The 24,233-nt window shown below is 38.0% G+C and overlaps 6 protein-coding genes and 1 pseudogene across 8 annotated transcripts; 3 read left to right on the plus strand and 4 right to left on the minus strand.

Moving 5' to 3' along the window:
* Nucleotides 1-102: 102 nt before the first annotated feature.
* On the minus strand, nt 103-3,897 carry LOC106377408 (sec1 family domain-containing protein MIP3). Its single transcript, XM_048780392.1, has 7 exons — nt 3,640-3,897; nt 3,367-3,510; nt 2,925-3,074; nt 2,276-2,719; nt 701-2,209; nt 530-598; nt 103-439 (listed from the first exon to the last, which is right to left on the minus strand). The coding sequence occupies exons 1-7, from the start codon at nt 3,685-3,687 to the stop codon at nt 311-313; spliced, it is 2,493 nt and encodes an 830-aa protein (XP_048636349.1). The 5' UTR covers nt 3,688-3,897; the 3' UTR covers nt 103-310.
* Nucleotides 3,898-4,822: 925 nt separating this feature from the next.
* LOC106374084 (phospholipase A1-IIdelta-like) lies at nt 4,823-7,113 on the plus strand. The gene is made up of 3 exons (XM_013814183.1): nt 4,823-4,849; nt 6,412-6,786; nt 6,883-7,113. Exons 1-3 carry the CDS (start codon nt 4,823-4,825, stop codon nt 7,111-7,113), a joined length of 633 nt encoding a protein of 210 aa, XP_013669637.1.
* A 78-nt stretch (nt 7,114-7,191) lies between these two features.
* Nucleotides 7,192-8,310, minus strand: LOC106377411 (multiprotein-bridging factor 1a). Its single transcript, XM_013817641.3, has 4 exons — nt 8,052-8,310; nt 7,759-7,842; nt 7,598-7,680; nt 7,192-7,505 (listed from the first exon to the last, which is right to left on the minus strand). The coding sequence occupies exons 1-4, from the start codon at nt 8,191-8,193 to the stop codon at nt 7,386-7,388; spliced, it is 429 nt and encodes a 142-aa protein (XP_013673095.1). The 5' UTR covers nt 8,194-8,310; the 3' UTR covers nt 7,192-7,385.
* Nucleotides 8,311-8,348: 38 nt separating this feature from the next.
* LOC106377412 (plant cysteine oxidase 4) lies at nt 8,349-10,988 on the plus strand. The gene is made up of 6 exons (XM_013817642.3): nt 8,349-8,478; nt 8,846-9,115; nt 9,351-9,487; nt 10,035-10,194; nt 10,279-10,482; nt 10,609-10,988. The coding sequence occupies exons 2-6, from the start codon at nt 9,013-9,015 to the stop codon at nt 10,725-10,727; spliced, it is 723 nt and encodes a 240-aa protein (XP_013673096.1). The 5' UTR covers nt 8,349-8,478; nt 8,846-9,012; the 3' UTR covers nt 10,728-10,988.
* A 9-nt stretch (nt 10,989-10,997) lies between these two features.
* On the minus strand, nt 10,998-12,225 carry LOC106374085 (annotated as a pseudogene).
* A 46-nt stretch (nt 12,226-12,271) lies between these two features.
* Nucleotides 12,272-16,864, minus strand: LOC106377413 (mitogen-activated protein kinase 20-like). Of its 2 annotated transcripts, none has more exons than XM_048780395.1 (11): nt 16,446-16,864; nt 15,093-15,501; nt 14,875-15,002; nt 14,742-14,801; nt 14,511-14,660; nt 14,279-14,434; nt 13,998-14,209; nt 13,801-13,902; nt 13,263-13,408; nt 12,705-13,183; nt 12,272-12,602 (listed from the first exon to the last, which is right to left on the minus strand). In XM_048780395.1, exons 1-10 carry the CDS (start codon nt 16,473-16,475, stop codon nt 12,723-12,725), a joined length of 1,854 nt encoding a protein of 617 aa, XP_048636352.1. In that variant the 5' UTR covers nt 16,476-16,864; the 3' UTR covers nt 12,272-12,602; nt 12,705-12,722. The 2 variants fall into 2 exon arrangements, with proteins under 2 accessions (XP_048636352.1, XP_048636351.1); XM_048780394.1 differs by having other exon boundaries at nt 12,692-13,183.
* Nucleotides 16,865-19,610: 2,746 nt separating this feature from the next.
* On the plus strand, nt 19,611-24,204 carry LOC106377414 (protein MEI2-like 2). 2 transcript variants are annotated; one of them, XM_013817644.3, is made up of 13 exons: nt 19,611-19,893; nt 20,394-20,450; nt 20,525-20,635; nt 20,733-21,133; nt 21,208-21,366; nt 21,460-21,576; nt 21,656-21,807; nt 21,920-21,999; nt 22,082-22,847; nt 23,150-23,234; nt 23,321-23,389; nt 23,472-23,657; nt 23,891-24,204. In XM_013817644.3, the coding sequence occupies exons 1-13, from the start codon at nt 19,875-19,877 to the stop codon at nt 23,999-24,001; spliced, it is 2,313 nt and encodes a 770-aa protein (XP_013673098.1). In that variant the 5' UTR covers nt 19,611-19,874; the 3' UTR covers nt 24,002-24,204. The 2 variants fall into 2 exon arrangements, with proteins under 2 accessions (XP_013673098.1, XP_013673099.1); XM_013817645.3 differs by having other exon boundaries at nt 19,612-19,893; nt 22,085-22,847.
* The last annotated feature ends 29 nt before the right edge of the window (nt 24,205-24,233 follow it).

Below are 24,233 nucleotides of genomic sequence, written 5' to 3' on the forward strand. Positions count from 1 at the left end.
ATTCAATTGGATATCTAAAAACCAAACTCAAATATTTGAATTATCAAAACAGTTGCCAAAAAAAAAAAAGATACTACAAAACAAATTCATAGATCACAAAACTACAAGAAAAAACTATGACTAAGGAGGAGGGAACATTTGCTAAATACAATCAATGTGTATTGTCATGCGGGATGAGTTAAAACTACAAAGAGAGAGGAATGGTAGTTTTGTAGGTTAAACACTCGCTAAGATTCACTGTGTTTTCTAATACATAGCTTAACAAGAGAGGCAATGAGAGAGAGCGAGTTTGTTTTTGAAAAAAAAAAAATCAAAAGTGGCTGAACTGTCCTAACAATAGCTCGAACATGTCTTCAGGAGTAAGGAGAGTTGTTCCTCCAGTAACCAAGCCAATGTCTGGTCTTCCACTCTCCCCCACAGCCTCTTGAGCTTCCATAACCTTTAACAATGGAGGAAACAGAGACTGTTACCAAAAAATATAAGGTCTAAAACCAGAGATATTGAGTGACTTTGTGGTGAAGTAACCCACCTCTCGACCATTGATTCCTCCAATGACAAAGACAAGAATGACACTCTGGTCTGCAAGGCTTGGTTTTGCCTGCAATAGTTTTGAGAAACATCAATGTGTATTCTCAATTTCTCATGGAGATGAGGGAAAAGGGAAGAAATACAGAGAGAGAGAGAGAGAGAGAGAACTAACCTGACCAAGACCAAACCTTCCAAACCCGCTTTTGAAAAGCCTTCCTACAGTTGAGGAATGATATTCTAAACCTGGTATCTCCTCTTTGCTCAACACCTTTGTTATAAGCCTGTACAGTAGCCCTTTGTTTCCAGATGGATCTCCCGGGAAGCTGCTCTCCGAAGCCAATGAGCCTTCTCTTAATGGTACATTCCTTGTTCTTAGACTCGACAGCTTGTGGAGAAACTTAAAGAAGCTGTCTACTCTATCACGCAAATCAAGTTTTAGCTGCATATCGTCATAAGACTCGTCTGCTTTACTAGTGTCTTCTTCATCTTCCTCATCTCCCCATTTTCCCCATGGATCATCATCAAGCGCATCAATGTCTAACTGATCATCAGAAGGAGTCTCTTTGGTGTCCTCTGACTTTAAGCGGTTCAACCTGCTCTCCAGCTCTTCTGTCAACCCATCTAGAAACTTGAGATCCCCTGCTGAAGGATTCTCGAGAACAGCATCGACAATGGCTTCTTTGAGAAAATGCTCTTCTTGCCAAGAGAACGGTCCCCCTGAGCCGGCTGTAGGAAAATTCTCTCCAGCAAGAATGTAACCAACTACTGTAAGAAGCAATGCGTCTCGGAAAGACAGAAGCCCTCTTGATGATGATGAATCTGGTTTCTCGTTCTTCTTCGCTTGAAGTTCAGCCAAAGCGCTCTTGTTGATCAGGTCGCTGATTTGAGCAGCCAGACCTTGGCTCGTATCACCAGCGCTTACGTTTAACATCATCTCCGCACTGCTGAAAGCATCCCATTTGGCGCTTTGGGATTCATCAAGCGCAGCGGCTGTAGCTGCCGCTAACTGAATAATCCCTTTGTTTCTCAACAAAGACGACTGGCTTTGCGACAACGCCTTCACCATGGCCTGGAGCTCAGGTTTCGTGGCGTAGCCAGGCCGTGCCCTCACGTTAACAGAGATGTTTTCACGACGCAGAGCCTCTTGAAGCCATTTCTTCACCAGTACACTTCCATCCTTCGTTCTCCTTTCGATCATGGCCTCTAAGTAAGGCGTCCCTCTAAAACATTCAGTGGCTACAAGAGATCCATTTAGTAGCTCAGTAGATTTCTTGTGGTCGCATTCATTTTGTGGATCAGAAGTGTATGAATCCCAGCCACGTAAAAAGGCTTCAACTCCTTCAGGAAGACCAGACTCCTTAATCTTGCTGGGCTCTTCGCTTAACAGTTCCCCAAGAGGTACTTGAACATCGAGAGAAGGACGGTCGATGCTTGGAACCCCTTGCTTAAGCTGAGCTTGTGTAGAAAATCTCTCTCCACGAGGCAATGATGAAAAGATTCGATCGAAAAGTGAATCACCATGGCAGCAGGGAGTGATAAGATCAAGCGTACGGTCAACAAGTAACAAGCCGGCAGTTCTTTTTCGACGCCCTACATCATAAAGACTTGACATGTCTGTCATAATCTTCCCAACGTTCTTTGATACATCACCAAGTGAAAATATCTCCAACTTCAACTCCATCTACAATGACGTGGTCACAAACTTCAGATAAATAAACAGAAGAAATCATCTAGTGTTGTTACTTACCTTAAGAGCCAGGTGGTAAAGAAAATGTGCGGTAAGAGTTGCACCAGGAGGAACATCATCAGTATCAGACATAGATCCAGTGCTTATTGGAGGCAGTCCAAAACTAAGAGAATCCTCATGTTGACGGGACAGGGAAGCTTCGGCAACTGATCCTTGGGAAGGTAAGACAAACGCTCTGGGAGTAAAAGGGCAAATAATCAAGGGGAAGTGGTGCACCGAGACTACCAAACCTTCTGCATCACCTGATGGATCATCTACATTTTGACTTGTAATAGGCTCCATCGTGAGGGATTCAAGTGCGGAAGAGAACTTAGGAACCCCTTTGTCTTTAGATATTTTGTCGCTCTTCTTGGTATGTTCGTTGTAATCCTGAACAAGTAAGGTTTCGTACTCTCTATACGCGTCTGGACCAAGTGGTGAATCAGGGCAGGCTGAATGAGATCCCTAACATTTAAAATTAGTAAAGTGATTAGATAAGTTACTAAATTTCACTACGACTATAGTTAAGAGTAATCACTAGAGATGGTTCGTGAGATACAACACGTTGCATAAGCCAAATAGTCGAAATAAAAGTAGGAATATACAAGTTACTACTCTTCTGTTTCAGAAATAAATTATAAGAAAAATGAGATCAAGGATAGAGTTGCACCTCAGAAATAGAGGTGAATACTGAGCAGCGGTGAACGCCTGCATGGGTGCTTAGACACCGTAGCATATATCGATGAGCATCATTGAGAAGCCGAGATGTCATAATCACAATTCTGTTTGCACAATCCAACTTTGAATTCCAATCAGCCACCTATATATATATAGCAAAGAGACATCAACAGTCACATCCTTTGACATTAGCTCAGAATATAGAATCTACCCAACCAAACAGACCAATTACAAGAAACAAATAAAAAGAAAAATAACTTGGGAAAGGACAATCTAAGTGGTGTTTAAGCTATTCAAACTCCAGTGCCACAATAGTATGATTGAGTTCAGTCTTGATATTGACATTTTGGTAACAATGAAAAATAAACTGACTTTGATAACAATCTTCCCATCCTCAAATCAGCATTGTGAAACCAGAATCTACACAAGCTTACAGCGTCGAGGGAAGTCATGTTCTCAAGGCTACAGACGGAACGGGCACCTAGCTCCAAGAACAAAGGGAAGGCTCCTGCAAGCTGGAAACTTTCAGTGCAACCAGCATCAATATACACAATTGCATCTTTCACATCCTCTTCTATCTGCCAAAACACAAACACAAATTGAAAACTTGAAATTCCCAATTACTCTCTCATGATCAAAGGCATTTAAAATTTCCCAGGAATATTTAGGTGCAGCGGATCAAAGGAAAAGGATGATTCAACACTTACTTCGCGGATCGAATTGAGACAAGCGATAGCTACATCGATCAGAGCCATAGCTCTCTCTCTCTCTCTCAGCTAATGAATTTCGCTAAATGGATCGAGACGGGTTGAGATCGTCAGCAGATGCAAATACCATGTATGAGTCACCGGAGCAACACCAGTTTCGCTTCGCCGACGACGAGCATCCGTAGCTTAGCTTTCGTATCGTTACGATGATCAAACCACTCTATTGGGCTTTTACTCCTCTACGGGCCTTTTTCAGTTGCGATTAGGCCTCTTTACCTCTTGAGATCAAAGAAGAGAGCCTTCTTCAGAAACTCGCTAGGCGCTACACACGGACCTAACGATTTTTTGAAAAAGTGGAAAAAATCGAAAAGTACAAACGTAATTTTTTATATTTTTATATGTATAATATCACTTTTTAAATAAATATAATACAACTTTTTTTGTATAATACATGTTTATGAAAGATATTTGATAATTTGATACTAAAATTCAAAGTAAACACGTATATATAAAGTAAATTTCTATCTAATAACAATTGGTTTAGCCTCGTTTGGTGGTTGGTGTTTTCCGTGTAGCTCCTGCATGTGACATGTTCGAATCGCGGCGGCTGCTCTGTTGGCATTTTATTATTTTTAGGTTTAATGAAAGTAAAATGACCAATTCACCCTCGTATTCAACATTCTTCTGCGATTTTCCAGATCTAACACGCAGCCGCCAAGTTTTCCACGATTTCACCATTTTAAGAAGTTATTCTTGTCGGATTCAACTTTGTATAGAAGATATATAAGATATAATCTGATTTCTTGCTAAAAACTTTGATATTTTCATACTTAATCAGATTTGGACAAATCGTTTTTACAAAATTACGCGGCGATTTCTCCTTTTCTCCAGCTAACGCGTTCACTATACAGCTCAGCGCCTAGACATACCGATCACCTCCATTTCGCCACGGTGACCTTCCGATGTACATTTAATCGGACGAGTAATCGGCAACTCGGCCGAGTTTTAGAACAAGGGAAGAGAGTCTTGAAAAACGATGTCGTTTAAATGTTTGAAATCAATCTTTGTTTTTAGAAAAGAATGTGAAGTGTAATATTATAGGTCAATTACATTCTTATGAAATTCAATCAATAGATTGGAATTGATAAACCAAGCTTTCATGTCCTAGTCATATTGAAAAACGATGTCGTTTAAATGTTTGATAAACCAAGTAATGTTCTACACTAGTAAACATGGATTCAAATCTTAGAAACTACAATTTATCATCAAATCAATTATGCTGATAAGTGAATAATACTTTACATGTGATATTCAGTATTATACAAACATAATGGTCATGTAAGTATATAATATGAATCAATATGTAGTAAAAATAGAACCATCATATGTAAATCTTTATCATAACAAATTAAATTTTCGGTTGTAAAACCAATAAATAAATCAGTATTCTCATTTTACTTAATCATATTATAATAATTATGTCGTATAAGTAAGCAAGCTATTTTGATATCATCTAAAATAATTTTTTTTTTAAATATATGTTCTTATGATCATCTTTTTTCACTTTGCAGGCAAAGGCATGATGACTCGCGGATTCTCTTCATCTGGGCCACCATCTGCTGCTATTTTCTAGATCTTTTTATCTCATATCGGAGCCATACCCCCTAGCTAAGCTATTAGTTGATTCCAGGTACAAGAGATGTATACATTGGAGTCGAGATTCGGTTGAAATCGCCACATAAAATGAGATTCGTTTTCTGGAATCACTGGAGAAACAACAATTTGCTTTGTCTAGAAATCTCAATCACCATAGTTGAGCTTTTGATATCATTCTAGTTGGGCTTTGTCATTTTATTTTGAGTTTGAGCCTTTATACCTCTTGAGCTCATAGAAAAGGACAATAAAACGGTGTCGTATGAATGTTGAAAAATACATTTTTTTTTATAAAATTGAGTCAATAACTTTATGATTGTAACAGAGAAACCCTAAACAATAATGTTAATATGATCTTGGAAGTTTTTTATTCATGCTACATAATTGATAATAAATCTTATTTTTTGGATTAGAATAGATCCATCAATTAGTGAACCTAAATCAAACTATTTGACCAAAATGGCTTCCACACTTTATCTCATATCACACTAGGTCAACAACTTTATAATTAAAATTGATAAACCAAGTTTTCATGTCCTAATCATATTTCAAAATCAAAAGGTAAAATTAATAAAAATTGAATTTTTGTTTGGTTTTAAAAATTGTTTGGTTAACAATAAACCGACTAAACCATCGTCTACATGTAATTAAGTTTTGAACTATTAATTCGGAGATAAATAGATTTGAACCATCGATTTAAGGAAAATAAGTTCATTTAAATTGGGATGAATATTTGGCATATAAAGCAAATTTTGATCCATTTAAATTTGATAAGATATGTTATCATTTTGTTATGAAATATGTATTAATATACACAAGCATGCTAAATAGTGAGATTTATTAATAAATGAAATAGAAAATAGTTCATTTAGTGAAAAATGATCAAATGACAAATAACTTACGTAACTTATCATTTTGATTGCTTGAACATCCAAAAACAATAGGATCAACCAATAATTAAAAAAAAAAAGAAATGTTGATCAATCATAAATGATTTCAATTACAAAATGTAAAAACATGTTCAAAAGCTAGTTTTCTTTTATATAAGCCACATATTCATAAGACACGAATTTTGTTTGATTACTTGATATGAGTCAAACCCGGCTTGTAACTACATAGATAAGAGAGCTGCTAGAGCTATACAAGGACGAGAAGCCTAGCATAGTCCTGACGGGACACAGTCTAGGTGCAACTATAGCGACTCTCGCAGCACTGGACCTGGCAGAAAACTTTACAAGCGGCTCTAGCGACGTGACCCCGGTGACAGCTATTGTGTTTGGTTCTCCGAGAGTTGGCAACAGAGAATTCTTAAACAGAATCAACAGACATGATAACGTGAGGATATTGCACGTGAAAAACGAAATTGATCTTATCACACGTTATCCAGCTAAGATAATGGGGTACGTCAACATTGGGACCAAACTCAAAATCGATAATAGAGTTTCTCCTTTTCTTAAAGAAACCCATCATCCTGGTGGCTGGCATAACCTTCAGGCAAGTCATTATCTATAAACTCAAACACACATAGATTGACATTTTAATTAAAACAATACTGACACTGGTTGGTCTTAACGATTTGAATGGATGTAGGCGATGTTACATGTAGTAGCGGGATGGAATGGGAAGAACCAGAAGTACGAGATGAAAGTGAACAGAAACATAGCGTTGGTTAACAAATCGTGTGCCCTGTTGAAAGAGGAGTGTTTGGTTCCTGAGTGTTGGTGGGTGGAGAAAAACAAAGGTATGCTCAAGAATGAAGATGGTGACTGGGTCATGGCTACTCCCGACGATGAAGACATGCCTATGGTTGAGTTTGACTAATTATCTTGATTTGGTGTAATTTCATTTTTTTCTTGATGTATGGTTTGTAAATGCCTGGAAGTTTGTAAATTGTGAGACTACTATAATTGCTAATAATAATACTCCCAAAGATTATAAGAGTGAAAACATAAACGAAACTTTCAAACGGTTACTCTTGGCAAAGAGTTGACGACATTACATGAAAGCACAGATTGTTGTTTACCACATAGTCATTAAGAAAAGTGAAAGAGCGATTAAGATTTTTGTTAATCTTCATGAGGACTTGATGATCATCACTTCTTACCACGGAGTTTAGCACCAAGAGCTCTCTCGAGCTTAGAAAGGATCTGCTGGTTGGGGATAGCTTTACCAGACTCGTACTCTTGGATCACTTGTGGCTTCTCATTGATGAGCTACATAAACAAACAAACAAACAAGTTCTTTACGTCATCTACCTGAGTTAAAGTAAATAACAAGAGAGACAGAGAAGGGGTTAAAAAAATACTTGAGCAAGTTGGGACTGGGTTAGCTTCTTCTCAGTGCGGGCTTGCATAATAGCTTTCTTTAGCTCAGTAGGCACACGCTCATCTGGAATCAAACGTAGACAAACAAACACATCAATACACTATAACCATCACAGGCCATAAGAGTCTCAAGAGAGATTACGAGTAAGGTTCTCAGTGTCGTCATCGAGCGTCTTTGTGTTGAGAGAAGTGCTGCTTGATGCTGCCTTGTTCGTTCCAGCATTATCTAAACACAACACACAAAAGAAAGAACGATCCCCAAGTTATATGGAATCCATAACTTTTTCAATTGATAAAGAACATCAACCCTAAATCTCAAATCGAGAATCAAAATCGCAATCCAAATACCAAATCTAATCTAATCTAATTTGATTCCAGAGAGAGCCTATGATTATAACTAGGAATCAGAATCAGCAAAGTAGATTGAGAACGAACATTTTCGGACGGTTTCGATATCGGCGCCGGCGCGACGAGCGGCGTTGACAGTTTTCTCGTCGCGCTTGGCGGCGGAGTTAGGGGCTCTCTTGCGGATCACCACGGGCTCCCAGTCCTGAGTCATCGGTCCAGTTCCTGCCATGCTTTCGTTCTCCTTTGTGCAATCAAACTCAATCTTAGGGTTCCTTTCGTTCTTTCGAGAGCTGAGAGAGAAGATGTTAAATTAGGTGAATGTTAAGGGGTAGTTTCGTAATCTTATCTCCCACTTGAAGAATAAATAAATAAAAATAAATATCTGGGCCAACAACCTTATTGTTTAATTATTTATAGCTAAAAATAAATAAATTATTACTCTGCAATCTCTTCTTCTTCGTCTTCAACTTGCACCCGATTCCTTCCGGATCTTACGCGACGGCCTCTGTTTCAGGTTCTTCTTCTTCACAACAAACTTATCTGCTTTGTGGCTGCCGATTTAACTCAGATTCGACTCTTAAATGCTTACCTGAGAAAACGAATCTCCGATTTGATGATCTTAATCTGTATTGAGAATCGGATCACAATGTCTTATTGAATCATCAGTTTAGCTCAATTCGAGCATTCTTGTGTTCTCAACTTTCTATTGTTGAGAGCTTATGAGAGAGCCATATGATGCGATTAGGTTCCCTTGATTCAATGTGGTTCTGTGTGTTATGCTCATCTTTAGTTAGAAAGTTTCTGTTTTTATTATTTTTAATTGAGAGAGAGAGAGAGATGAGATGAGAGTTTTGAGATAATGCTCTCTTCTTTGTTTTCAGGGAGAGATGATTGTATGATGTAGATCAAGTGGATATGATATCTTCCATCAAGTTTTAGTATCATCATCGCTTGTGTTTTTGAAGAAGAAGAAGAAGAAGCTCTGTTCCTCTGGTTTGGGAGATAACTGGTGAGCCTGAGAATTAAGGGGAAATTGATTTTTCAGATCATGCCTTACTTTGCTCAGAGGCTTTACAATACTTGCAAGGCCTCATTCTCTTCAGACGGGCCAATCCCTGAGGAGGCTCTCCAGAAAGTTCGCAATGTCTTGGGTATATCTACATCTTTCTCCACTCTCTTATTTGTCTCATCATTGTTAATGATTTATTATGGTCCCCAACATGTGAAAACATTTTTATCTGATTGTTTTCCAATTACCTTATATGATTGTTTTAGTTAAGGTTGTTGTTAGTGGCAGTAATCGTGTATGTCACTTTACGTTTTCTTGTCTTATATGCCAGTGGTCCCCTGTTGCACTTAGAGTCTCATTTTTATTTTATGTTCCAGAGAAAATCAAGCCCTCTGATGTTGGAATCGAGCAGGAAGCTCAATTGGCACGTACCAGGTCTGGTCCTCTCAATGGAAGTAACCAGTCTCCCCCAGCAATAAAGTATCTTCATTTGCATGAGTGTGACAGTTTCTCTGTAAGCATACTCATTATCAACTCTATGGCTGACGTATTAAATGGTGCTTAAGGTTATGGATGGCTACTACTACTACATAGTCAAATGTGGGGTTTAGAAAGTCTTAAGAAAAGTGTGTATTTTGTGATCTAACTTAACATAGCATAGGAGCCCCATTCTTATTCCTAGGTTTAAATAGGAATGCTTATGTGCTTGAAATTATGTGCCAAAACCAAACTCTCAGTAGACTAGTAGAGATAAGAAGTCAAAAATGTTCTATAGCCAATCCTGAGACGTTTTAGTTGACATTTAATGTTCTCTTCTTCGGCATATTCAAAGTTAGGGGAATAGGGGGGCATCCATACTCCTTGAGAGAATCTCAGGAACCAACCATTCAAGCTATGAATCTGAAGTCTGCCAAAAAAATGCCTATGACAAATGATCTAGAAAGTATGAGTAACCACAGTTTGAGTCATATTCCGAGTGTCTCTCTCGCTGATGTCTTGTCCTCATTGTACTTCTACTATCACTATCTCTCACCTTGGTTCATCTTTTTCTGTCAAAACAGATTGGAATTTTCTGTATGCCACCTTCATCTATGATACCACTTCATAACCATCCGGGCATGACTGTGGTCAGCAAGCTCATATATGGTTCAATGCATGTGAAGTCATATGACTGGATAGAGCCTGACCTGACCGAACCAGAAGATCCAGATCCATCACAAGGTATTACTGTTGTTCTTCTCTAGCTCTCAAGTTCTAACGAATCACTCTTGTTGTCTAAATTGTAAACTTTTGATTCATAAGCAGGAAGACCCGCTAAACTGGTCAAGGATACTGAGATGACGGCTCCAACCCCAGCAACCACGTTATACCCGAGAAGCGGTGGCAACATTCATTGTTTTAAAGCTATCACCCATTGTGCTATTATTGATATCTTAGCTCCACCTTACTCTTCAGACCATGATCGGCATTGTACTTACTTCCGTAAATCCAGAAGGGAAGACTTACCCGGTAATACTCTAAGCTCACAGTTATCATGTTAATATAGTCAGGTTGTTTCAACTTTAATCAGTACAGAACACAACAATTCATGCTATACAGTGACTTGTATTTACTTTGCGATGTGAAATGGAGCAGGTGAAGTAGAAGTGGATGGGGAAGTCGTAGCAGACGTGACTTGGCTTGAGGAATATCAACCGCCTGATGACTTTGTGATACGAAGAGTTCAGTACAGGGGTCCTGTTATTAGAACTTAATTTCTACGTGTTATATCTCTCTTTGATTCCTCTACATTATTGGTGAAGCAGGTTCGGATTTTTATTTAATATCACACTATTCTTAGATTTGGGACTTTTTTTTATATTACTGCAAACAGGATTGTACATACTGATTTACCATGTCTCCGGTTTCATAATGTTGCAATATATTTTATGTTTAGTTGATTTGAGCCAAGGGTTCTCTTCTCTGAATATGTGGGAATCTTCATTGAGTTATAATGTAAAAATTGTTTTTTTTCATTTCTGAAATCATTCATCATTGCAAATTGTGTATATCATCTCTGATCTTTCCTTTTACAAACATAACATTTAGAGTGAACTGAAGCTGAAGTCAATACATATGTAATAATGGGGTCAGTGTTTAGTATCAGTCAATGATGTTGCGGCTGTTCAACTGGTCTTCGAATCTACTACAAGAGCCAACTCTCATCTCTGTACTCATATCATTCTCAGTCGCTGGGTAATAGTCTTCTCTAAGCTGCACATCCCTTAAGTTCGGGATCCTCAACAAAAAATTCATGAAATGCTCATGAGCCGTTCCATGGATGAAAAGCTTCCTCAGAGTTAAACATTCTTGTAACAAACCTGCACCTGGAAGAGAAAGACTCCTCTGGTTCACATCTCTATCTTGTGGTGGCCAATAATCTTAGCTCACTCAAGCTCAAGTTACCAATTCCAGTCAAGAAGAATCTCTCCCACAAGCTCAAATCCATCTGCATGGGAGGTGCGGTCAATGCGTAACCGATTGTGTCACCGCAATCTAGTTGCATCTTGGAGAGCTTTGGATAAAGAGCAAGGCAGCTTAGGCCTAGCTCTGGCTCAGCTGGCTTGTGTTTGCCTCTGCAGTCTCCTTCTATCTTGATCCTAATCTCTTCCAAGTTTGGACAGTCATCTAGTCCTGTCATTGGTAATGGTGTTAGAAACTCACCAACATTGATCCATAAAGACAGATACTCTAGCTTCTCCCACACTCTCTTCAGAACAGAACCCATTCAACGATTCATCTGATGAATACTTGCACCTCTTCTAACTCCTCTCACAATCATCATGGTTAGTCTCGCTTGTCTCCTCCACACCTCCTTCCTCCTCTAAACTAGACCACACGCAATCAATATGCAGTTTCTTGATCCGATCATAGATCGGTTCAACCGCCTTCAACGAAGCTGTTGCTGCATCTAAGTTCTTACAGCAAGAGATCCTAACAGCAGTCAAAGTCTTCCTCAGAAGAGTAACCATTGTTCTTACTCCCTTCACCGTCACATTCTCACACCCTTGAATCTCAAACTTACTCAGCTTACAACATCCTCTCCCTATAGCCACCAAACCCATATCACTCAAGTCCCCCGAGTTTTTAATCGACAAAGACTAACCCTCCGCATAAAGCTACACCGTCTAGCCGCCACTCTGATTTTGTGATGAGTGTCTTGTAGAGTGCATATATGATATAAGAAACGGATAATACATATCTAATACGCATTTTAGCTTTATTTATTAGTTTATTAATACTAATTCATACTCGGATGTAAGGAGAAACATGTTTCATAAGAAAATAAGCCAACTCAGATTTTTATACAACAAAATATATACACAGTTACACACCAATTGTTTGGTTACAGATGTAATCAAGTAACAAAGCAGCTTTTTTTGACTTCGGAGGAACAAAGTAGTGTCTGTGATGAAATGGGCTCCCACTACCACATGCATCGGTTGTTGCCATGAAACATTCATCATCATTAGCATCCACAGTCCACGCTGATACATCCTCTGCAGCCGTCGGTTCTTTTTAAACGTGAGAAAAATCAGAACCTTCCCTGTCGGCTCTATATGCCAAGAATATTACATCCATTTATTTATCTGTAGAGAATAATAAAAAAGGAAACAATTTCATATTTATAGTTTGTGTCAAAAGACAATATTCTTTTATGACAAAAGTTGAAACATACTGTGTGAACAAACCCTGCTTTAAGTGGAAGACTAGTACATCTTTGACATGCCGTACCGAACACCTCCAACTTTCCGGTGAGCAGAACCACCGGGAGCAGCAGCTGCAGCCGCCGCTGCAACTCCTATTCCTGCTGTTGCTTGCAACAGATTTGTATCTATTATGATCCGGTGATCACTCATGTTTTCCGCCTTGTGCATCCCCGTTCTAGCCATGATAAACGGGTTGTTATCTATGTTGATTGCCACGTCTGGTTGTGCGTATCTATTGTATTGAGATATCTGCCTTGCCTGCCTCTCAGACTCCATGGTTGTTGTTGTTGTTGTTCTCCTCTCTTGTTGCTTCCCCATGGCGGCTGTTGATGCAGACTGTTGTTGAAAGGGGAGAGAAGTAGTAGTGCTGCGGATGAATGATCTCGGGTCGTATGCATCTCTACTGGTTCTACCGTTGTCAAAAGGCGCCACAGGGCCCATGAATGCGCTTGGTTTGGCAGCTGATTGAATAGAAAGAGATGGTTTCGGTTTATAGAGTTTGGTTTTAGAAACATTGGGATGAGTGTTGATGATAAGTACCTGAGAGGTTTCTTTGTTGTGCTTGTAACGTTGCATGATGATTCAAAGGAATGTTTTGAGTAGTTTCAGGGTTCAATGTGTTTGTGTTGTTCATAAGTTTCGGTTGACCTCCTCTTGCAACTGCCGTTGAGTGTATAACCGTTGATCTGAAAGCATACAAACACAATGTCAGAACTCTGAAAGATATATGATTTCTTCCACTTAACAACTAACATAAAATATAAATACGGAATTTCAAATTTACCAAATTTACAATAATCATTTTAATAGATACATTAAGATTGTGATAAAAAAGATTAAATTAACTCTCATAAATCACTTATAAATCTTTAAGAATAATTTATAAAAGTTTTTAAACCCAACTTCACCCCCTAAATACTAAACCGTAAACAATAATCACTAAACTCTTAACTAAAATGTTATGGTATTTTTGATGGAATATATTTTTGTAAAATGGTAGACAATTTAGAGTATTTTAAGCAATTTCTCAATTATAAAATAAGTTGGCATAGAAAGAAAGAAAAAAATAAGGATCTACCTGGGAAGAGAGGCATGTTTCCTTTCTAGAGGTGCCACAGGGCCAGTCTTCCCACTGTTTTCTTCAAGATGTGCAAACTGTCTTCTAAATTGATCAACAGCACTGCAACAGTATTGACAAACCAACGTTAGAAATTTGGATATAACTAACACAATGCTTGCTCAGAAATGCAACCATAGATATTAATTAAGTGAGACCTTGGATAGAGAAAATTGGTTTTATCAGCACCGCTCATGTGATCTTTAAGCAGCTGAGGATGGTACTCAAGTATCTCCCTAGATATTAACTCTCTGATATCCTCTTTAGTGACTTTTCTTCTCTCGAACTCAAACTCCATCTTCGTAATGGGCTGACACGATGGCTCTCTCTCTACTTTGGCAAGTCCCTTGAAATATGGATCCGCAAGTGCCTAATGAAAGCAAAGTATTAGCACAAAAGCATTGAGGTGTTAAGTCAATAATGTAAGTTGAAAAGAAACCTCTTCAGCGGTTGGTCGGTCTTTAGGATCAAAAGCGAGAAGCCTCTCAAGCAACTTCAAAGACAAAGGATCTGCGTTTGGAAACTTCTGAGTAAACGGAATAGGTGGCTTTTTCCTCATGCTTGTTAAGTACCTCCTTGCCTTCTCATTCCTCACCTGTATAGTCCTTGCTTTTAAGATTTTACAGAAAACTCAGTACACTTATGTCTACTAAGAAGAAGAAGATCAGTACCCGGGAGATGGTGTCCATGGAAGGTGTCCCAAGCAGATCAGTCATAAGATCCAGCTGGTGAACCACATTCTTTCCAGGGAAAAGTGGTTTCCCCATCAATACTTCAGCAAAAATGCAGCCTATACTCCAGATATCAATTGCTGGTGTATACTACAAAAAATCCACCAAAAGTTAGCTCATAGTAATACAGAAAATTAAAAGTTGTTTATATAGAGAACAAATGAAACACACCTTTGAGTAAAAAGATCCACAAAGCTCAGGAGCTCTATACCATCTTGTAGCAACATAGTCCTGTAAATTTAAATAGAGAATAAGGTTTAAGAGAAGAGGAAGACTATTATAGAGACATCTTGTTCAAACTTACTGTCCAAAAGATTGTTGTGGGGGTATCATTGAATGCAACTCTAGCCAATCCAAAATCACAAATCTTGAGTTTACAATTTGCATTTGCCAATATATTCTTTGGCTTCAGATCTCTATGGTAGACATTAGCTGCAACAACCGAGGTACATAAGATATTACTACACAAACTAAAACCTCCAGAAAAAAAACAAAAAAAACAAAGTCAATGGATACTACTACCTGTGTGAATGTACTTGAGCGCACGCAACAACTGATAAAGGAAAAACTGGTAATGCTCTTTGGTCAAATCATCATTGGCTTTAATAACTTGGTGAAGATCAGACTCCATGAGCTCAAACACAACGTAGATGTCTTTGAACTCTCTCCGCGAAGGGGGGAGCATAATGTGCTTGATTTCGACTATGTCCGGATGCCTCAGGAGCCTGAGGAGTTTAATCTCCCGGAGGATCCTCGCGGCGTCTGATATATGCTCGAAGATGTCGTGTATTTTCTTGATGGCGACTTTCTCGCCGGTAAGGGTGTCTATGGCTGAGCAGACGACTCCGTAGCTGCCTTTTCCGATTACTTCTTGGATTTTGAACCTGCTGGCGTCCCCGTAGTCTGAAAAGAACTCCATCTCTAGATTGTTCTGTTACACAGATAGCAATTCTAATTCAGAATACACACTCAACAGTAGAAACTAGGACACATAACACATTGATTGCTACAATACTTCCAAAACCTTTTGAACTAGAATGCCATATGAGAAACAAAGACAACCACAATGAAGTTGCAGGCACCGGTTAAAAGACTCAGACACGTGACAGAAGAAAAGAACCAGACATAGCAACGTAAAGCACTGGTTAACAGAATGAAGTTTAAGACTTTGTAATATAACAGTAGAGCGCTGCCGTTGGTGATAAAGAGATAGAATCTGATGCAGAAGGTTCAGGTAATCAAAGCAGAGAGAAGCTGATGCTAATGAAAGGATCAAGCCAAATGCAAAGAAATCAAAATCGCTCTACAACACAACACATGTTGAACTGAATTATATGACATGATGCGTTGTCTGTTTGACACTTGTAACGTTCATCAACGCATCAAACCATCAACACATAAACACCCCAAAACGGCAACTTTAAGACAACAAACAAACAAGATTAAACGAAACACGAACATAAATATCTAAATAAATGGGGAGACTTTTACAAGGATTAAGAGAAAAAAAAGTATTCACCTTTTGAACTACAATGCCATATGAGCTACAAAGACAAGAACCAACTTGCAGACACGGCTTAAAGACTCAGACAAGTGACAGAATTAAATAAAAATAACAATGTAATAAAGCATCTGCGGCTGACATAAAACTTCTGAAACTACAATGCCAGGTGGTCATTAACAAGATAAAGTTTGAGACTTTTGCCCCCAAAAAAATTCATCGCACCAAAAGAAACAACTCATAAACACAGAGATCAGAATTTCCCAAAACGGCAACTTTAAGACAACAAACAAACAAAGATTAACCGAAACACATACAAACAAATATGGAATAAAGGAAAGATCTTTACAAGGGAAAGGAAGTAAAGTCTTCACCTTTTTACGCTGAGGATCTGCCTGCATCATGATCGTATCAGATTTGATCGAAAAAATACGAAATTGACGAGGATGAATACGAATCAGATCAGCCGCATTGGCCCCAGCGAGCACAGCTCCAAATCGCGAGGCTTCTGCTCAGGGAACCCTTCACCGACAGAGACACAATCGCAGGCCAATTTCTCATTCACCTCTCTCTCTCTCTCTCTCTCTCGATTTCTCCAAACCCACCACGAAAGATCCGAGCTTTAACAAGCAATTGCTGAAAAAAAGCTGAGTGCGAAGGCCTTTGCTTTGAACGCACGTTTTCGTCGGCAGGGGGAGAGAATCGAGAGGGGAGATCTGATCACCGACACACAAGGGGGATAGAGAGAGAAGAAGGGAGGAAGGAAGGAGGAGAGAGAGAGATAAGAGGATGGAATCTAGAGTTGGTTATATATAGAGAAGTTATTATACGAGTTTTAATGGTTTGGTGAGCTGCTGCTTTTCTCCCACCAAAAAAAAAAAAAAAAAAAAACTATTTATTTATCAATGTGTTAGTATTAACTTATGATTATGGGTATCAATTAGCATATTATTGACCAAATCATTATTAGTTTAGGATCTTTATTATTTGATCTTTTATTTCCATTCATTCATTTCGTTTTTATCAAAAAACTGCGTTTTGACGTATCTGGTAAATATAGTGTTAAACATGTGATTTATTTTTAAAACTATGCAATTTTAGTTGCTAAACAATTTTTATTATAAAAATTTACAGAGCAAATGATTACAGAACTTTAAATTAAGCTTAAATATTATGTTAATTTGATTAATTTTTTTTTTGATCCAGTTACAAATTTGGATAATTTCTCAAATTAAGCTTGTTTATCTTTTCCACAGAGTACTATTTAGTCTGTTTCATTTAAATTGTATCTCAAATGATCATATATAGATGACTAGTTACACAAAACTGTAAGTTACCAAAATGGTCACGGAATCTTTGGTTGGTAAAAGATGTATAATCCGCTAGAACAAAATAAAATTTGATAAAAGCTATAGATATATCAACAAATCGTTTGGCAAACATAAGGTTGTGAACCATCTATTTTCTTATACAAACCACCTTCTTTCAATATCTAATTGTGAATTTTGTCACTTGTTCGAAACTTTTGTTATAATTGCTCACTTCATCTGCTATTTAATTGGTAAACATAATAAGCGGTGCATGCCTCATGTATGAGAGACAAAGGGATCACTGCAGTACGGTTTGAGACGGACTGCATGGACTTAGTGGATATGACTACAAACCCGATGGATTGGCCAGCTTTCGCGACAGAGATCGAGGTGTTCCAGAGGTTACAGGAAGACTTCGAGGATGTGAGACTGTCTCATATTCCTCGAAGCCGAAATGGCCGGGCAGATGGATTAGCAAAAGATGCAAGGACCAGAGGTTTTATCTTCTCCCATATAGATCAGACCCGGACAGATGGAGATGCTCCTCGGAGAATCAACTCGTCTGCTCTCCACTTGATCTAGCTTAAATGGATAGACGACAAAAAAAAAAAAAAAAATAAGCGGTGCATGCCCGAATATCTTCCACCTACTTTAATTTTATGCCACTAATCAAAAGTATTGTAATCAATATATATCATTGTTGTGACCAAAATGTTGAGTTATTTGTTTAAATCACATTGAATATGGAATCACATAGATTGCCATCTTAGGAAGTCATGGTCAGGAATCTACTTTGAAATGTGAATTTGATGATTTTTTTACTATTACGCTTTTGGGTATTTTTGTCTCTCATATCAAGCTGTTAGTCCAAGATGACAAATGTCATGCCCAAATAGGCACAATGAAATAAATAGTTGTATATTGATCTTTTAATTTAGTCGCCTAAGCTAAATTATAGATTGGTTCAATTGTCAAGTGGATTAATAATGGCTAATCAACAGCATCAGCTTTTTCAATATAATAAATTTGAGTGAACATAGTTATACTATCCGAGCTGGTTTGACTTTGGATTTACTACAAAGGTGGTTCAAAAAAAAAGAGGATGATTACTATAGAGGATCCAAAAGAAGTAGGCACGCTAATTATTACTATTAGCTGGTTTTCACATTTTTTTTTGACAAGTAGTCTCTTTGTAAGTACACACGTATAAGAAGTGACGTAGCGTCAAATATCAGCAGAGAAGTGAAGAGACACGTTCTGACACCATACTCCCTGCGTTTGTGTGCGTGTAATAGCATGGCATGGCCCATTGGCCTTTGATTCTAGAATTTGTTTCTCTTCTAAATTACATTGCCACACATTGGGAAATGCATTTAAAAGATTTTGTAGGCTTAATCACTACTCATTAACAAAATCATGTACGTTAAGATTACAATTCTATCTTTTTCAATCTCTCAGAAACATGTACGATAGACATACATGTAAACAGATGTTAAGTACAGATCAATTGTGGAAAGAAATTGCAGGAGAAACTAAAAATTTACATATCCCAAATACTGTAGGCTTAGTCTTTTTTGGGCTAAGTATCCCAACACATAATTAGAGAGCCTATTATTAAATACACAAAGCCCATTACACTATACAAGATGTTGATGGGATATACTGTAATATGTTTTATTTTGTACTTATTATTCATATAAGCCTAAAACGTTTCACGAAACTAAAAACCCTTAAAGTACAAGAGTACAACCGAACAAAATTCTGAAATTCTTACCATATAATGATAGTATGATATTAACCTGGTTAATCTGATATTTTACTAGAGAGTAAGAATATGAATTTCATTCATGCCACATGTAATATAAATATTTTGTAGATGATTGTCAGCTTTGAATGAATTTTGATGTACTCGATGAAAAATGTCGTGTCAGAACATATGACCACATGGGTTAAAAGACCAATTTGAGTATTTGTTTAGAAAATCAAAAACATATGACCACAATTTATTTTCGTGTAATAAATATTCTTCTTTTTGTGTAATAAATATTTAGCATATCAATATTTCTTGAAAATAAAATTTAGAGATTTAATAAACAAAGTAAATGTCAAGTAACTGGTTTATGTTCGTGTCAACGGTTGCCCACTTGGCGTGACGACGAACTATTAAGTATAGACTCTAATTAAGTAATTAGCAGTCTTAATTGTTGTCATTAACTTCACAAATACCCTGTTTGGTCTCTCTCTCTCTCTGCTTCATTCTGAGAAAAATAAAAAAAGTTAAATAAAAATTAAAATAAATTCGGTTTCTTTCTCGGTCGTTTGTGTAATTTTCCCGGCAACGGAAGGAGGAGGAGGAAGAGTGTAAGCAATAAACTCCCCTTCTTCTACGAAACAGAAACATACCCTCTCTCTCTTCTTTGCTTCTCCGATTCTCTTCCTGTTTACTTTGATCGACTTCTTCTCCAAATCTTTCTTCTTTTTTTTTGTTTGTTCATGGTTTCCTCCATCTCAGGTACTTCTGCTTTCTCTTATTCCACAATCGGTTGGTTGTGATTGTTCTGTTTTTTTGCTATATGTAGTTGATTGTGATTGTTCTGTTTTTTTTTTCTTTCTTACTGATGATGATCTTAGATAGAACAACAACTTGATTCTCATGTAGTCCTTGAGTCTATGTTTAAAAACTTCCAAGCTTTTTTGGGGTATTATGAAGTTTTAACTTTTTTGAATTTTGAGTTTATTACACAGATGATTCCTGTCTTTAATCATGTTTTGTCTCCACAAGTAAAAAAAATTCTATGTTGTTGTTCATCGAGTTGACCAACTGAGAAGTCATATGGTCGCCTCCTTGAATTATATATCCTGTTTGGAATATTCCATCTGTCTGTTTTTTTAGCTTTTGTTTATGTCTGAACGAGCTAATGAATAATGATCCTACTAACAAGTAGCTTTTATGATGCAAACATCAGAACTCAACATACAGTTATTTCTTGTTTTATTTTTATTTTTCTGCAGTTGGTGGTGACGCCAAAAAGATGGAGTTAGAACCAAAGGAATCACTCTCTGCTGCTGGTACCTAAACATACATTATTTTGCTGTCTCTTATATTTTTTGTTTTAATATATCTAATCTTTTGGCTATGCTAGATTTAGACATGCCATCTTTAGAGAGTAAATCATCTGAAACTTTTAATGGAGGCAGTGCAAGTGATCTGAGCATGTTCTCAAGCTCACTGCCCACACTTCTTCATGAAAAGCGTATGTCCTCGCTTATGTTAGTGATCATTTTTTAAACTATTAACTTACTTGAATACACTTGCTAATATATTTCTCTTTTCTTTTGAGAAACTCGCAGTGAACATGACTGATTCAGATAGCTGGCTCTCACTTGATGATAAACTTGGCATAGGAAACTCAGAGAATGATTCTTTGGAAGATGTTGAACCTGATTCTTTAGAAACTTTGCTTCCTGAGGATGAAAATGAGCTCCTTCCCGGCCTTATTGATGAGCTTAATTTTAATGGACTCCCTGATGAACTCGAAGACTGTGATGTTTTTTGCACTGGAGGAGGTATGGAGTTGGATGTTGAATCCCAAGATAACCATGCTGCAAATGCATTTGCTTCTCGTAAACGCCCCAATACATCTGGTAGAGTTTCAGTAGAACATCCAAACGGTGAGCATCCTTCAAGGACACTCTTTGTAAGGAACATCAACAGCAGTGTCGAGGATTCAGAGTTAACCGCTCTCTTTGAGGTATGTGGAACTTGTTAGGGTGTATCAAGTCTTGCTTTGCTCTTTGCTAATGTGATTTCTATTTGTGTCACCAGCCGTTTGGGGAGATCAGGAGTTTGTACACTGCATGCAAAAGCAGAGGGTTTGTAATGATATCTTACTATGACATCCGAGCTTCTCATGCTGCAATGCGTGCATTACAGAACACGCTCTTAAGAAAAAGGACACTGGACATTCACTTCTCCATTCCTAAAGTATGAGCTGAGAAAACTATTCTTAATTTAAAGTTTTTCATTTTTCTTTACATAACCACTTTTGTAATCATCACTTTACTAACCACATGATAGGAGAATCCGTCAGAGAAGGACATGAACCAAGGAACGCTTGTGATATTTAATGTGGACACAACAGTATCAAACGATGAGCTCCTTAAGCTGTTTGGTGCCCATGGTGAAATAAGAGAGGTAATTTTTTTGTTTACTTGTGGCTTCAAATGTGCAAACCAAACTATCTACTTATTAATACTTGACTTGTAAAAAGCAGATTAGAGAAACCCCAAACAGGAGTTTCCACAGGTTCATTGAGTACTATGATGTTAGAGATGCAGAGTCAGCTCTAAAAGCACTTGACAGAAGCGAGATTGGTGGTAAATGTATAAAGCTCGAACTTAGCCGTCCTGGAGGTGCTCGTCGAGTGTGAGTTTGTTTTTATTTTAAGTGTCGTTTTAGATCTGTGCACACTAATTTTGTATATTTTCTAAATAAAAACATCGTACACAACAATGAACTGAATACTATTTGCATGCAGCTCGGTGCCGTCCACAAGTCAAGATTTGGACAGAAACGAAGTTGCAAATTTCTTCAACCAAGTAGCTAATTCTCCACCTGGTAAAATCTCATATTAATCATTTCTTTATAACATTTTTTTGTCTTTCTCTCCACTGGTTAGTGAGTAATTCAATCTGTTTAGTAGGTAACTGGCAAGTAGGCAGTCCTGTGAAGGGCTCTCCTTCTCATGCCTTTCCAAGGCCACACGGTCTAGGTAATATGCCTGGATTGGCTTCAATTCTCCCTGTCCACCAGCCTTCTCGCTACCAAGGGCTATTAAACCATCCAAACCAAACGATTCTTAATAAGGGATTGATGCACAACGTTGCCTATGGGCAGCCTCACTCGTTGCCAGAGCATATAGGAGGTGGAATTTCAAACTCCATGAGGTTTATAGCTCCACCACACTCTTCAGGTTTTGGGACTTCATCTGATAACCGTTATCGGTGGGGAAGCCCTCCTCAGCATATGAACTATCCTGGTTACACAGGTGGTGCGTCATCATCATCATCTAAGCATGGTTTTCCATTTTCTGAGAGGCAAGGTTCATTACTTGGGAAGTACCAGCATCATGTTGGCTCTGCTCCTTCAAGCAGTCATTTTAATAACCATATGATACCATTTGGATTTGGGGATATGGGAGTCAACAAAAGCTATCCCAATGCTCATGGACAAGCCAACGTTGGTGTGAACTTCACTGGCTCCGGCATGTCTTTGTTACCAACAGTTCCTTTTGGTGGGAGTAGAGGATTACAATCAGTAAGACATGAACCTTTTGCTGAGGAACGTAGGATCACACACTTTGAGACTCAGCTCACAGATGATGGGCGGTATCATATTGACTTGGATAGAATTGCTACTGGAGATGATACTCGGACTACATTAATCATTAAAAACATCCCAAACAAGTAAGCCTTTTATTTATCTCAATCTAAAATCTCTGCGCAATGTTTTAACCAAGTCTAGACGGCAAAGCGGTGGTTATAGCCGAAACACTATTGTTAAAATCCGTTCTAAATCGGTTAAAACTGATCAAAATCAATTTAAATCGGTCTGAGTGTTAAATCAAGCAATAATGTTAGTACAATTCTAAAATTTGTCTCCGCCTAGGCCCTAAACAATCCAGCTAGTTATTTACAAAGCGGTTAGTTATACAGCTTATCGATTTCTTGAACATTGATTTTAACTCTCAAGTGCTTTGTTTTGTAAGGTATACTTACATGATGCTGGTGGCTGAGATTGACGAGAAGCACAAGGGAGACTATGACTTTCTTTGCTTACCTATAGAGTTTAGGGTAAAAGAGTTAACTCATCATCACTCATGGTACTCTTGTAATCACTTGAGAACGTACTGACGATCTTACATTTATTCTTGATACAGAATAAGTGTAACATGGGTTATGCTTTTGTCAACATGGTCTCTCCATTGCACATTGTTCCCTTCCAACAGGTTATTAACTTTTCTCTTCAATACTGCTTTAGGACACTGCTCTTGAGTTTTGCGCCTAATGTGTTTCTGCCTGTTTCTGCAGACTTTCAATGGTAAAGTATGGGAGAACTTCAACAGTGGGAAAGTTGCTTCATTGGCATATGCAGAGATCCAAGGAAAGTCTGCGCTTGCTTCATACATGCAGAATCCAAGTCCTATGAAGGACGAGAAGCATTTGTTTCCAGAAGTCTCCCACCACAATGGTGATGGTCAAGACTCTAATGATCAGGTAGTCTATTAAATGCAGAATCTTAGCTGCCTTCCACAAGGGTCGGCCCTGAGCATAGGCTGGTGAAGCATTCGCCTATAGCCCATAATTTTTTTGGAAAAAGTTACATACATATAGCCCCCAGACTTATTAAAAAATATTATATGAACTCTTACCAAAATCTCAGTGGCGGCCAATGCCTTCCATATGCAGTTGAGTCCACTTATTTAACCTCTTATCTATGAATCTTACAGGAACGACTTCTTTCAAGCATTTGGAACTTAACCGCGCCTGATCCAGATTGGTCTTACACTGCGGATAAGAATGTTAACTCCAAGAACATTGTAGAAGACGAGTCTACTTAAACCTCAACTAAAACCAGCCAGTAGCTGGAAACTCTAACCAACCTTCAAAGGTAAGTGTACATATCGAGCGATGATATGGAAGAAACATAATGTACAGTATCAAGACTTGCTTCTTCCTCCACGTTATTATTATTTAATTACTTTTATTTTGGAACCTTCTCTTTGTGACTAATGTGTATATATATATTATCCTCTTGCGTGTACATCTTCCTGTCCATGTGAACGACATGAT

The sequence above is a fragment of the Brassica napus genome, chromosome A5, assembly GCF_020379485.1.
Source record: "Brassica napus cultivar Da-Ae chromosome A5, Da-Ae, whole genome shotgun sequence".
Lineage (NCBI taxonomy): Eukaryota > Viridiplantae > Streptophyta > Magnoliopsida > Brassicales > Brassicaceae > Brassica > Brassica napus.

Coding starts and splice junctions, on each gene's coding strand:
- LOC106377408 (XM_048780392.1), bottom strand. CDS start 3,687: ATGGCTCTGATCGATGTAGCTATCGCTTGTCTCAATTCGATCCGCGAA. Junction 3,511..3,639: donor GTCTCAATTCGATCCGCGAA/GTAAGTGTTGAA, acceptor GTGTTTTGGCAG/ATAGAAGAGGATGTGAAAGA. Junction 2,210..2,275: donor TTTACCACCTGGCTCTTAAG/GTAAGTAACAAC, acceptor ACGTCATTGTAG/ATGGAGTTGAAGTTGGAGAT.
- LOC106377414 (XM_013817644.3), top strand. Junction 20,636..20,732: donor CACACTTCTTCATGAAAAGC/GTATGTCCTCGC, acceptor AGAAACTCGCAG/TGAACATGACTGATTCAGAT. Junction 21,808..21,919: donor CCTGGAGGTGCTCGTCGAGT/GTGAGTTTGTTT, acceptor ATTTGCATGCAG/CTCGGTGCCGTCCACAAGTC.
- LOC106377412 (XM_013817642.3), top strand. CDS start 9,013: ATGCCTTACTTTGCTCAGAGGCTTTACAATACTTGCAAGGCCTCATTC. Junction 10,195..10,278: donor AGATCCAGATCCATCACAAG/GTATTACTGTTG, acceptor ATTCATAAGCAG/GAAGACCCGCTAAACTGGTC. Junction 10,483..10,608: donor CAGAAGGGAAGACTTACCCG/GTAATACTCTAA, acceptor GAAATGGAGCAG/GTGAAGTAGAAGTGGATGGG.
- LOC106377411 (XM_013817641.3), bottom strand. CDS start 8,193: ATGGCAGGAACTGGACCGATGACTCAGGACTGGGAGCCCGTGGTGATC. Junction 7,843..8,051: donor TATCGAAACCGTCCGAAAAT/GTTCGTTCTCAA, acceptor TGTTGTGTTTAG/ATAATGCTGGAACGAACAAG. Junction 7,681..7,758: donor CGACACTGAGAACCTTACTC/GTAATCTCTCTT, acceptor GTTTGATTCCAG/ATGAGCGTGTGCCTACTGAG.
- LOC106374084 (XM_013814183.1), top strand. CDS start 4,823: ATGTCGTTTAAATGTTTGATAAACCAA. Junction 4,850..6,411: donor TTAAATGTTTGATAAACCAA/GTAATGTTCTAC, acceptor GTAACTACATAG/ATAAGAGAGCTGCTAGAGCT. Junction 6,787..6,882: donor GTGGCTGGCATAACCTTCAG/GCAAGTCATTAT, acceptor GAATGGATGTAG/GCGATGTTACATGTAGTAGC.
- LOC106377413 (XM_048780395.1), bottom strand. CDS start 16,475: ATGATGCAGGCAGATCCTCAGCGTAAAAAG. Junction 15,003..15,092: donor GCTCAAGTACATTCACACAG/GTAGTAGTATCC, acceptor CGGTTGTTGCAG/CTAATGTCTACCATAGAGAT. Junction 13,409..13,800: donor AAACATGCCTCTCTTCCCAG/GTAGATCCTTAT, acceptor GTATGCTTTCAG/ATCAACGGTTATACACTCAA.